Source organism: Trachypithecus francoisi, unplaced genomic scaffold (genome assembly GCF_009764315.1).
Source record: "Trachypithecus francoisi isolate TF-2019V2 unplaced genomic scaffold, Tfra_2.0 Lachesis_group10, whole genome shotgun sequence".
Classification (NCBI taxonomy): Eukaryota; Metazoa; Chordata; class Mammalia; order Primates; family Cercopithecidae; genus Trachypithecus; species Trachypithecus francoisi.
Genome location: NW_022681455.1, coordinates 28,247,198 through 28,260,185, shown reverse-complemented (window position 1 = coordinate 28,260,185; position 12,988 = coordinate 28,247,198). Strand labels below are relative to the sequence as shown.

The window sequence follows — 12,988 nt, the reverse complement described above, 5'->3', positions numbered from 1 at the left end:
GAGCCAAATAAAGCAATGGAATGTAACAGGGAAACTAGAAACAGATCCATGCATTTTTGGAAAATTGATTAATGACAAATTGGCACTGTATAACAGTGGGAAATAACAGGCATTCCCATAAGTGATGAAGGATGAAAAGAATATCCATATGGGAAAAGAATGAAATTAGACTTTACCTCACTCAGGCAGAAAAATAAATTTCAAATGGATTACAGATACAAATGAGAAAGCAAATTAGAAAACTTTTTAAAGTGGTAGAGATTATCTTCATGATCTTAAGGGAGAGAAAGAATTATTCAAAAGACACAAGACACACACGAAACAAAAAGACTGATAAATTGGACTATATTAAAATTAAAAACATATTCATCAAAAGACACCATTAAGAGAATAAAAGGCAAGCTATAAAGATGGAGATAATATTTGCATCCTCTATGAAAAGAGCTCATATCCAGAATATGTAAATAATTCCTATAAACATGTAAAAAAAATTGAACAGGAACTTTTCAAAAGAATACCAAACAGTAATAAGTAAGCAAGCAAGCTAACCTACTCTTAGTAAAGAGAGGTCACCTCATCTTTCAAGGTTACTAGCTGCATGACAATAAAAAGTGGCCTGAGTAAGAGCTGCTATGCCCTTGCAATGTTGGCACACCCAACAAGACATGTAGGAGTGCAAGGCCCAAGGAGGATGGTCTCTCCCAAAAATGGTACACTGAGTTACAACATAAAATGGGTTTCTTACTGCACAAAATGTTTGAAGAAACACTGGTCTAAAGAATATGCTTCACATTTCTTAGCAGAACAAAGAATGTCATGGTCTGGTCATAATATACTACTTTCATATGCATATTCTATGATTCTCGAAATATAATCAAGGTCCGTGAAAACTTCTTTATTCCCAGATGCATTGTGCTTTTTCACATGCTATTCTCACTGTACCTTCCCTCATTCTTCTTTATCATGTGGCTCAAGAACTCATTTTTTTTCCTCCAAACTTTTGTCCTCCTCCAAAGCCTTTTCAATTGTTTTCGTGAGTCATTGTTAAACCTTCTTCAGTGCAAAATACTCTACAAATCCAGTGGCTTTATCACAGTATTCATTGTTTTCTATCTACTCTCTTCTCCCTGTCACCAAATAACCTGCAAGTCCCCTGAGATTAGGGTGCTTTTTTCACTTATTGTTGTATTCCTAGCACCTGGCACAAGACCCAACCTAAAACAAATAATCACTAGTACCTTACTTTGAGCTCAAAAGGAATAACCACAGTACACATATCCTGATTGCTTAATGGTTAAATTCTTCAACAAAATAAATTTATTTTCAGAAATAGCTCCTCCTTCAAAGTCTTCAGAATACCACTCACTGCTTAGTATTTATAGTTGTGCTGGTTTGGAGTGGGATATGGCATCACATTCAGTGCTGATCCCAAAAGGGTGTCCTCCACCCAGATGTCTCTGTCTGTTAACCTCCGTTCTAGAAACAAACCAAGATAGCTGGGGTTAGAAAGGTAAACACTAAAAACATTGAAGATAACAGCACAGAAATGGGGTGACAGGTCAAATCAAGGAAAACCTAGTCTCCTTCAATTGCCAAAGACAGGAAGAAGCAGGGCAAAAGAATTCACACATGAAGTCAGCAAAGCAAAGAGAACTTCTTGAAGCCCTTCACTTCTGCTATAAGTACAGTATGTGTTTTACCTTCTCTAATGTGCCCCATTCCCTGAGTAAGGTCCATTTCCTCAATGTGAGCTCCAGAACCATGATCTTCTTTGCCTTCAATCCCCATATCCAGGCCTTGGGCAGGGCTGTAGGCACTACTGCAATACCAGAGGCTTCATCATGTGCTTTTCCACATGCATCTCTGACCTTAGTGCCTACTGGCCACAAGTTGGCTCAGAGCTTCATGAGGTCCAGTGTGTTTTACAGCTGACTTGCCTGAAGTGTTGATTAGGATAATTCATGGAAACTGTGCATCCCTTTGCAACACAGAGCTTCTTTCTGAGAAGTGAATAACATTTCACCTTCCCAGAGAGCGTTCTCTATAATCTATTTCAAATGTGAACCACCAAAGCTATCTGTAATTTCTATCAATTTGGCATATTAATCTTGAACCTCACATTAATTAAATTTCAGGAATAAAAAATTTTAGGACTATTACTCAGGAGGGAGAAATCACTGTTAAAATAGAAAAATAGCCTAACCTGGTGGCTTATGCCTGTAATTCCAGCACTTAGGTAGGATAAGGCAGGAGGATCGCTTGAGCAGGGGAAGTGGAGACCAGCCTGGGTAACATAGTAAGTAAGACCTTGTCTCTACAAAAAATAAGAAATTAGCAGGCATGGTGGTACAAACCTGTAGAACCAGCTATTTGGGAGGTTGAGATGGGAGGATCACTTGAGCCCAGGAAGCTGAAGCGGCAGTGAGGTGGGATCACACTACTGTACTCCAGTCTGGGTGATAGAGTAAGATCCTGCTTCAAAACGAAAAAAAAAGAAAGAAAGAAAAATAGTAACAAAGTAATTTTAAAGTCCAGATTTCTCTCCTGAGTTTCACATGTGCAAATACAGGCTTTGGAGATTAGGGTAAGGAAGTGAGATTATGGTCTGGTGGACAGCTTTAGTGGGATTCCCATAGACAAAGCAAAAACATTTTCAAAATCAAACTCACCTCTCAAATCTGAGTACTCTTGGTTGACACTAGGTATCAAGCTTCACATAGTCATCCTAAAACCAACACCGACCTCGAAAATTCCCCAAATGTCCCATTATCATACCTCTGAGCCTTTGCATATACGACACCACACATAGCAGTGAGCTATGATCAGCTATGAGCAAGGGTCAGAAGTCAGAAACACTTAAATCTCCTTGGGAAGTTTTCGTCTTTGTTTTGTTTGCGTTGGTTGAGGAACCTCAGTCAAACTCAAAAGCTTATTGAGTCAGTAAGTCAAAAAAGGTTTAAGGCTTTTTGACTATGCAAGAATCACCCTGAAAAATTATCTGTTGGGTTTCCTACCTAAAAAGATGCTCTACCTTCTGCCAAGAAGCCACAAACACATCTAATCATCCTAAGAGCACAGTGGTACATCAAAGGCAAAGAAAGATAAATGGGTTGGTATTTTCCAGATTCAACTAAGGATATGTCCTTTCTCTCTCACCAATTGCTTCCCATGTCAAAATCTAATGTTTTATCTATAACAGCAACAGCAACAAAACAACGACAAAAGGCTTGCTCATAAGAGGAAAATGTTTGAATTGCTAGTTTGCTCTAAGCCAACATAAACTACATTATATACTATATGGTTTTTAAATGGCTTTACCTTATGAGTTGCAAAATTACATTCTCAGAAGTAGATGTGATTTTAGAGCCTTAGAAACAATGCTGATGGAGTTACTTTTCAGTGATTTCTCATTTCAGTATTTCAAGGATGAAGTGTCAATTAAGGGATTAACTTTAACCACACTCTTCTTTCGATGGTATCTTCTGATGTAACAAAAGCCCTTTGGAATATATTTGCCACATAAATCACTGATGACACTTTCCTTTGGCATGTATTTTCTGGTGTTTAGTAAGATTAGAACTCCCACGGAAAGCTTTCCCACACTCTTCACACTCATATGGTTTCTCTCCAGTATGGATTCTCTGGTGATGAATAAGGGTTGAGATCTGGCTGAACGCTTTTCCACACTCTCCACACTCATAGGGCTTTTCTCCAGAGTGAATCCTCTGGTGATTAATAAGCGCTGAGTTCACATAGAAGGCCTTCCCACATTCCTTACACTCATACGGCTTTTCTCCTGTATGGATTCTCTGATGCTTGATGAGGGCTGAGCTCACACTGAAAGCTTTTCCACACTCATCACACTCATAAGGTTTCTCACCAGTATGGATTCTCTGGTGTTTGATAAGGTCTGAGCTCACACTAAATGCTTTGCCACACTCATTACATTCATAGGGTTTCTCTCCATTGTGGATTCTCTGATGTATAATCAGGTGTGCCCTTACACTGAAGGCTTTCTTACACTCATTACAAGTATAAGGCTTCTCACCAGTGTGGATTCTTTCATGCACAGTAAGGGTTGAGCGCACGCTAAAGGCTTTTCCACAGTGATCACACTCATAGGGTTTCTCTCCAGTGTGGATTCTCTGATGTCGAACAAGGCCTGAGCTCTGGGCAAACTTCTTTCCACATTCATTGCATTTATACCGTCTTTCTTCCATGCGCCTACCCTCATGCCTTTCTAACTGGTCCTCATACTGAGAGACTTTTTCATACTCAGGAGTCTGTAAAGTATCCCCATTATATATGCTAGGGACCTTCTGGTGTGGGTCCATCCTTAGAAAAACCTTCCCTTCAGCCCTTCAGAGTTGACACCTTGTTCACACCTCTGGCCTTGAATCCTAAAATAATAAACAGACCTTTGAAATGTGCTTTATTCCCTGTTGCTAAAGCAATATAATATGACACAGACTAGAGCTCTCAAACACGTTCAGTAATCCCAGGACACGCCAATCATATGGTACTCACCTAAAATGTTTTCATTCAGCCTGTATCATGTCTCAATAACATCAAAGAACTGCTGGAATGAATATCTGACTCAAACGGCTATTTAAATATACCTTCATGGCACACGCCTATCATCTCAGCTACTTGGGAGGCAAAGGCAGAAGGATCACTTGAGTCTGGGAGATTGAGGCTGCAGTGAGCTGTGATCACGCCACTGCACTCCAACCTGGGCAATAGAGCAAGACCCTGTCTCAAAAAATATACATTAATAAATAAAATATCCTCTATAAAGGCATCTAAAACATACACATATAATCTGGAATATAAATAAATATAAAAATAATATATAGTTCCTACTTTTAAAGGTGAATCATATTTAATTAAATTGGAAAACAAGACAGAAACTCAAGAGATTTGCAGATAGAGCAGATGAAGGAGTATGGGAATAGAAATGGCAATAGACACAAATTCAACTGATAAGAAGTTTGGAAAAATGACAATAACACCATTAACAGGTATGTTTTACCACCCACAGGAGTCCATACTATTTGAGATGGAAGAGAGACATGGGGATGAAAAAAGCTCTGTTCATTGCTATGCCACTACTATTTCTGCAGCTGTTGTTGCTATGATAAACAGTATCTCAGCAACAGGGATGCTTTGTCTCTGCTGGAATTGTGACAGAATAAACCCTTCACCTCTCCAAAGAAAACGGATGGCTGCTACTTTCTTGGGAACAAATCCAGTTTTGTGTCCAAACTTGATAAAATTTTTGCTCCCAACTCAAATTACACTAATAACGCCTCTCTGCTTTTTTCCACCTTACAAATTGTTTTATGTCTCAACAGTTATAAGTTAACAGTATGCACCCTTGATATGATGAGAATGGCACTTCAACTTTGTGGCCTTCCTCCCCAGAATGTATAACCTCAGTATAATAATGACAAAAACAGTTAAATCCCAATTGAATGATATTCTACAAAACAAACAAACAACAACATTAACAACAAAAACCAACACAAAGCAGAACTGAGGATCCAGACCAAGAGAAAATAAGGTCTCCATTCCTGCACCCCACTCTCACAAATTTAGCCCTGTCAGAAAAGCAAGTCAGAGTCACTCCTCTAATTAGGAGTTTTAAGAGCCTCAGAGACAGCCAAGGACAGGACTTAAGACATCAGCCTGCCCCAGCCATCCTCTCTCCCAGGTTTCTGAGGGTCTACTCTGCCAGTGCAGAAGGGCCAGGCAGGAGATGGGGTAGTGAAGGGAAAGAAATATGAGAGGGAGGATGATGGAGAGGGAGGAAAAGGGAGGAAAGAGAAAAGAGGAGGAGTGTGAGAAAGTGGGTGGAAGAGGGGAGGGGTGGGGAAGGATGGAGGGAAAAGGCAGGCCTGAGGCGACCTGGCACAGTACATAGTTTCTCCCATTCTCCGAGGGTGTCCACCGCAGGGCACATGCAAAACCCTAGAAGAAAGTCAAGAGGGAACTCACCTGAAAAACTGCGATTAGACTATCTGACCAAGTGACTGAGGACAGCTGTTGGCCTAGAAAGCTTGACTTTCCCTTCCACAGATCCCGCGCCTGGGCATCTGGTCATCTACTCTAGGATCCTGGAGGCTTCCCTCTCAGTGGTTTGTGAGCTGGCCAGAATGGACCGTGTGAAGAAAGGATCGCTTACTCCCAAGAAGGCATTTTATGCTCTTTATCTCATTTAATCCTACAGGGCAGACATTCAAGTCCTCCTCGCATATATATAAAAACTGAGAAGCAAATAAATTTTCCGAGGTCAGGCACCTGTTAAAACAGCCAAGATGAAATTTCAATCTAGGGCTTGCTTCCCAGATTAAGCCACTTTATGGCTCCTCAGGGGTTAGTACTCAGAGAGTAATCTCCAAATTAATTTGTAAATTCAACACTATTTCCATGAAAATATCAACTTTTTAGAAGATTTTAATGTTCACCTAGAAGACTAAACATGCAGGACTACCTGGGGAAACTGAGAAAGAAGGGAACTTGTCCTAAAGAACTTACATATTATAAAGCTTTAATACTTAAAGTGTGTAGTACTCATGAAAATGGTACAGAAGTCCCAGAAATAGGCACATACATTTAGCATACGATAAAGGTAGCAAATAAGTTAAAAAAAAAAGTGAACTCTTCAAATGCATGGTGAGAACTGGATAACCATCTGGAAAGATGGTAAATTAGATTTCTACCTTATTCTATAAACTAGGATATATTCCAAATAAACCAGTTTTAAATGTTATAAATGAAACCATAAAAGTACCAGAGGAAAACATGAGGTGAGTCCTTTATAACCTCAGAATAGAAAGGCCTTCCTCCTGGCCGGGCACAGTTGCTCACGCCTGTAATCCCAGAACTTTGGGAGGCCAAGGTGGGTGGATCACAAGGTCAGGAGTTCGAGACCAGCCTGACCAACAGGGTGAAACCCCGTCTCAACCAAAAATACAAAAATTAGCCGGGTGTGGTGGTGCATGCCTGTAATCCCAGCTACTCAGGAGGCTGAGGCAGGAGAATTGCTTGAACCCGGGAGGCGGAGGTTGCAGTGAGCAGAGATCGCACCACTGCACTCCAGCCTGGGTGACAGAGCGAGACTCCATCTCAAAAAAGAAAGGCCCCCCTCTATGAGACAATATCCAGAGGTCATTAATGAAAAGATTGATAAACTTGACCCACATAGAATAAAAACAACTGTGAGGTAAAACAAACAAACAAAAGCACTTTAAGCAAAGTCAAAGACAAAAAAATGGAAATATAGTTACAATTTCTATTTCTGAAAACTGGCAGCCAAGATGAAGCTCCTGAACGATAAAAAACGTGGCAATGGCAGATCTGAGCTGGATTCTCTCCTGCTCTAGTCTCACTCTGAACTTAATCAGACTCTGCTAAGCATTCACAACTCACTTATCCTGATCCTGTCCTATAGCAGTTGTTTTTAAGTCTCCTCAGGTCCCTTACTTCCAGAATCCCCAGAAGACCACAAAACGTCAAGTTTAGCACAGCTCTCCTGTAGAGGGAAGAGTCTGTCATTGACACTTCAGTGGCATATTCCTGGGTGGCACTAGAGAATATCTTATTCTCCCTCTGCTTCCAGAGCTGGCATTTCTTGCCTACTTCCTGACTGTATCTAAGAGCTGGGGCCAGAAAAAAAATAAACACATGAATTTATGAAAGAATCGCTGTAGAAATGAATAAATCAGCAGAACAGGCTAATCCCAGGGAGGTAAGGAGAATAAGAAATAATTACAACAAATACCTGGATAGCACTTCCTATGTAGTAGGTACTGTTCATGTAATCCTCATAACAACTCTAGGCAGGTGCTTTTATTATCCCCATTGACAGATGGCATATAGGCACAGAAAGATAAAATGACTTGGACAAAATCACAGTTAGTCTGGCTTCTGACTTACGTGCTTAAAAAGTAGAGGAAGAAAGGGAAGAATCCCTAAGGGACCAAAAGTTTTAAGATAACTTGATAATATCTCTCCCCACCTGCTGTCTGGATTCACTCAATTCCTTGAAATCATCCAGCTTAGCCACTTCCCCAAGGAAAATCCTCCCTCCCCTGGTCAGTGCTGCTCCCTATCCCAGACCTGGTGTTCCTCAGATAGGATGACTCAGGAACTGGTCTCAGTCACTGTCAACTGGACTGCTGGAGCCAGCTTACAGAATGCTGGCCTGTGGAGTTTTCTCATTAACAGAATCCTTGGAACCAGCGAAACCAACTCCTCTAAAGATGCAGTCAAGCGGCTTTTCCTGTAATTGAAGTCTTCAGGAACACTTCTGTAAAAGAAACATTATTTTACTCAAGAAAAAGCAGATTGCCATAGGTGTTACACTACTAAGGGTTATGGGGGGAAAGAAGTGCAATGCTAAATAAGGAGCTAATTTGCAAAGGGCTCTCAGATCACATGCTGGGGCAGCAGGTCTGCAGTGGTAATCTTCCCCATTGCCTATGAGCACCGGTTGGGATAGTGGAAGGGCTCATGAGAGAACAGCATTAAGGTTGCTGTAAGGTGGTCCTGGCGTGGATGGAGGTGACTGTTAAAGGGAAGGGTAGCCATTTATTGCCAAGCTGAAGTACAGAGAGAACGAATTCTGCATTCAAAATGAAATGTCACGGGCACAATCAAGTGGTGGAAGAAGCCTCTCCTGAATTTCGAGCACCGAACACTTATTTCCAATTATTTGCAATTTCCCCCTTTTGTTTGAAAAAGCTGAAGATCTGGTGGGCAGTGATACCAATTGGTACCAGAAGCACACTTGTAGTTGGTACTCAATGAAGTTCTGAAGATGGCAGTAAAGACCAGGGTTGTAACTGAAAGGGAAGTAGTCCCAACTCTGGGCCTCTGCAGCACTAAATCTCGAGGAAAAACCCTTTCCTGGAAGACTGCATTTGGATACAATCCCCACCGTCCCAGGAGGGGTTGCCTCTCCTGGGGTTCCTGCTCACATTCCACCCAGGCAGGCGCGGAGAGAGGAGGTCTAAGGGGTTGCAGCTGTGCAACACACACCCAAGCGGCACCCAAATGCATACCAGCGTTTCTCTGCCTGTGAGCAGCAACCGGCTCTGAGGCCTCGCCGCAGGGAGGAAGTCCCTCTCAGCACTTCCGGGGCGTGCCCCGGAAATCTCTGGGCGGGGCCTGGCTGCGCCCGAGTTTGCCAGAGAGGGGTTGAAACCTCAACCTGTCCCGGCTGTGGTGCAGGCGGGATCTAGCCCGGGAGCGATTTGCTCTGGACCGTCGGCAATGCTATGACTTCCTACCTCACCTCTCCCGAAGGTTGTTTTTGCTTCCTGAGTTTTATCCAGGGCAGGACCACCCGTGTATGTTGGAATTTAAAGATAGTGCAGCTGGTGAAATATCTCGTGTGGGTCCTACAGGATCCCTTAAACCGACAAACGGGGCCACAGAAATCTGGTCTTAATAGTGATCTGAAAGCTAACACACTATATCCTGTGTGCTTTCTCAAAGATTAGAGACAAGAACCAAGAGCAATCTTTTCAAAACATGACTGTGATACTGCAAAATTTATCCGGCTATTCAATTATTTATGAAAGATTTTAACTCAAAACACTGTAGTCAGTAAATATACTGGCTTGAATATAAAGCTGATAAAAGGAGTAATTCGTAAAACTAAACATTAGAGGTGGAGGCACAAAGTTTGAATCCATCTTATGGCAGAGCGTGAATTAAGAATATACAAGAGTCACACCTGAGAGCATAACTAGGGGAGAATGGGCAAAGGCCCAGGAAACCTAACCAAGTGGCCTCTTTGAGCCTCCATTTACAGAATAATGGATTGGAACACTAAACTTAGCATTCTAGACTATGAATATTTAAATATGACAGAACAAGCAGTTATTTCTTTGGTGTATTACACATGTAAACTGATTTTCTAACTTGGGTTAAACTTTTGAGATCTCTGTCGCCCAGTGGCATAATCATAGCTCACTGCAAGGGCTCAAGGGATCCTCCCACCATATTCTTTTGAGCAGCTGGGACTACAGACGCATCCCACCACACCTGATTAATTTTTTTATTTTTTAAGTTTTTTTGTAGAGACAGTCTTGCTGTTGCTCAGGCTGCTCTTGAACTCCTGGCCTTAAGCAATCCTTCTGTCTTGGCCTACCAAAGTGCTGGGATTACAAGCATGGGCCACTGCACCCAGGGGTTGAACCTTTTTAAACCTGCTGGATTAAGTACCACTGAACTGCAAAAGGAAGCTAGTGCTTCTAAAGGCCTGCTTTTTAATGATTTAATTTAGGAAATCACATTTCCTCCTACATATTTGCCTTCCTAAATAGGATTAACACAGTATGTTAAAAACTATGTTAAAAGCAAGTAAAGCTGGAATACTTTTACTTAGCAAACTGACAATATTCTGGCTTGTGGTTTCCTTGGCGTGCTGGTAATTCCTGCCTAGTGGCTGTCCAAGGGACTGAGGGTCATATATTGACCTCAAACATAAATCTTTGATGTTATAGCCCCTCTGCTAAAGAGACAGCCCCCAGCATTTTACCTTTGATGCTATAATGAATCAAGATGTGGAAGACTAAAACTAGTACTTCTGTAACACTTGTATGCTGAAACACTTGGCATAGGGATGATGGCAGATCTGATGCTGAAAACAACCTTAAAACATCATTGATAACTTTATTGTTTCTCAATACCCTGACATATGTTGCTGTGAATGCCAAACACTAAGTCTTCTTTTTCTTTTGTAGTCTTAAAAACCACAAAATATGCACACACTTAGGATTCTCTTAAAGCTTGGCATAGCTAATTTTTCTAATTGTATTGCCAGTACTTCATATCTCTTTCTCCTATTTACCTTAAATATATCAAGTCTCGCAACCTCAGCATTAAGGATTTTGGGCCAGATAATTCTTTGTTGTGGGGCGGGGGCAGGGGTGGGGCAATGTGGAGGGACAGGGTTGTCCTGTGCAAACATGATGCTTATCCCCAGCCTCTACCTACTAGATGGCCAGTAGCATCCCAGCTGCCCACCAATGGTATGACCAAAATGTCCCCAAACACTGCCAAATTTCTCCCAAAGAGAATCACTAATCTCATATACCAAAGCCTATTCTCAAGCACTTTTGGAATTATAACCTTAACACAGTAGTCTTGGTGCTTCTTATTTTCTTTCTTGACCAATAAGGCTGGCCAAATGGAGAGCTTCAGCTTTTTACACATAATTTCCTAAAGTTGAATTTTTTTGGCCTTACTCTTAGGTAGAGGCAGATCCTGATATACTATACTAGCATACAAAAATAGGTCTGTACATTTTTGAGCACCCAAAGTGGTAAGACACATTCTTGAAAACAGCTTAAAAATTTCTGTAGATACCACCACAAATAATCCACACAATACTTCAACAAGCATTTATTAAACGCCTACTATGTGCTCAGCACTATACTAGGCACTCGGGGGTGCAGATACAAATGTAAAAGTTATTATTCCTGCCCTCAAGGAGCTTACAATTTAATTTTGGAAATAAATACAAATATGAAACTATAACACAGAGTGCTAGAAAATAATTACAAAGCAACATATTAGTAAGTACATGGACCACAGTATAAACTCAAAAGATAAGTGCTGAGGCAGCACAGAATGAGGGAGGTCACCACATGAGGTGATGTCAATCAGGGAGAGCTAACTCAGAAGATATAAAGACAAGCTTTGAAGGGAGTGATGAACATGAGCTGGGACCAAAGAGCAATCTAAGCAAAAAGAATAGCATGAGAAAGGCACAGAGGCAAGAGCTTGTAAGACATCAGTAGAAGGCTGTATGAAGTTTGAATCTGTTGAATCAAGGTGAATATGCTAGAGAGTAATGAAGGCTGATGAGTATTAAGCATAGAGGTAATGGAGAATTTGGAACACCACTGCTCCACAGGAATTATCTACTGGGTGTTACTTAGTGAAATGATATTTTACAATAGAGATATTGTAAAAAACAGGTGTTTGAAGAGGATTGCCTTGGAAAAATTATCTACTGGGTGTTACTTAGTGAAAATGAAAATTTTACAATACAGATATTGTAAAAATGGAGTTTGAGGAGGACCACCTTGGAAACTTTATACAAGATGGGATCCTGGGAGCAAGGAAATTGGAAAAAAAATAATTACAGTAACCTGGGCCTCAGATCTACATGAAAGGCTATAATGGGATGTGAGAAATGGGAGATCAAGCCTCAGGGAGAAAACTGATGAAAAACTAGACTGACAGCAAGTTTTTGGACATGGAGAATGGAGAGCAGAAAAAGATAACTCCAAGGCTGGGGTAAAAATATGAAAGGTGGTGACACTTTTCAGGGCAAAGGAATTAGGCAATGAGGCCTGTTTAAAAAGAAAACGGGGGTTGGCGATATATGGTGATGAATCCTATTTTCAAATATCAAGTTGTACAGGTACCTGTGGAAAATTCCAAAAGTCACAAACTGACCCACAGGGTGGGAAAAATGAAGTCATTTGAATACAAATAGTAGGTATAAACAATCAAAATGGATAAATAGGAGTATAGAAAATGAAGTGAATAAAAGACAGACAGGGAGATTATTCTCAGCAGAGAAGAGAAGGGGGAGTGGGTGGAAAGATCAGTTGAAAAAAGAAAGCCAGATATTAGACAAAAAGGTTCCCACAAGCCAAAGGAGGGAGAATTCAACAATATAAAATATAAATTAGATCAAAAAGGACATCAAAAAAAAAAAAAGGCCTTACTATTCGCCCACTGGTGAGTCTACAAACATTTCACTGGAATGCCAAGTATGAAAGCCAGCAAGAAGTTGTTTTAAGAACAGATTAAAGAAAAAGGGGGGTTGAAAAACGGAAGACATGTTTGAAAAACCATGAACAACAGAGGAGAAATAGAATGGTAGTTAGAAATGGGCAATGAGGTTGAAAGCATTTCACATTTTATGCTGCAGATGAACTTACTATTGTTATCCTAACTGACC

The 12,988-nt window shown here is 40.9% G+C and overlaps 1 protein-coding gene across 9 annotated transcripts; it reads right to left on the bottom strand.

Annotated features, from left to right (window-relative positions):
• Positions 1 to 2,407: 2,407 nt before the first annotated feature.
• Positions 2,408 to 10,030, bottom strand: LOC117086889 (zinc finger protein with KRAB and SCAN domains 8-like). Of its 9 annotated transcripts, none has more exons than XM_033216500.1 (5): positions 9,066 to 10,030; positions 8,122 to 8,311; positions 5,998 to 6,300; positions 4,620 to 4,752; positions 2,408 to 4,400 (listed from the first exon to the last, which is right to left on the bottom strand). In XM_033216500.1, exon 5 carries the CDS (start codon positions 4,332 to 4,334, stop codon positions 3,525 to 3,527), a length of 810 nt encoding a protein of 269 aa, XP_033072391.1. In that variant the 5' UTR covers positions 4,335 to 4,400; positions 4,620 to 4,752; positions 5,998 to 6,300; positions 8,122 to 8,311; positions 9,066 to 10,030; the 3' UTR covers positions 2,408 to 3,524. The 9 variants fall into 9 exon arrangements, 7 of the variants coding, with proteins under 7 accessions (XP_033072391.1, XP_033072392.1, XP_033072390.1 ...); XM_033216501.1 differs by having other exon boundaries at positions 4,620 to 4,732; XR_004438611.1 differs by having other exon boundaries at positions 2,418 to 2,475; positions 3,319 to 4,752.
• Positions 10,031 to 12,988: the final 2,958 nt, after the last annotated feature.

Excerpts from the sequence above, each read along its gene's own strand:
- LOC117086889 (XM_033216499.1), bottom strand. The coding sequence starts at position 4,334 with ATGGACCCACACCAGAAGGTCCCTAGCATATATAATGGGGATACTTTA.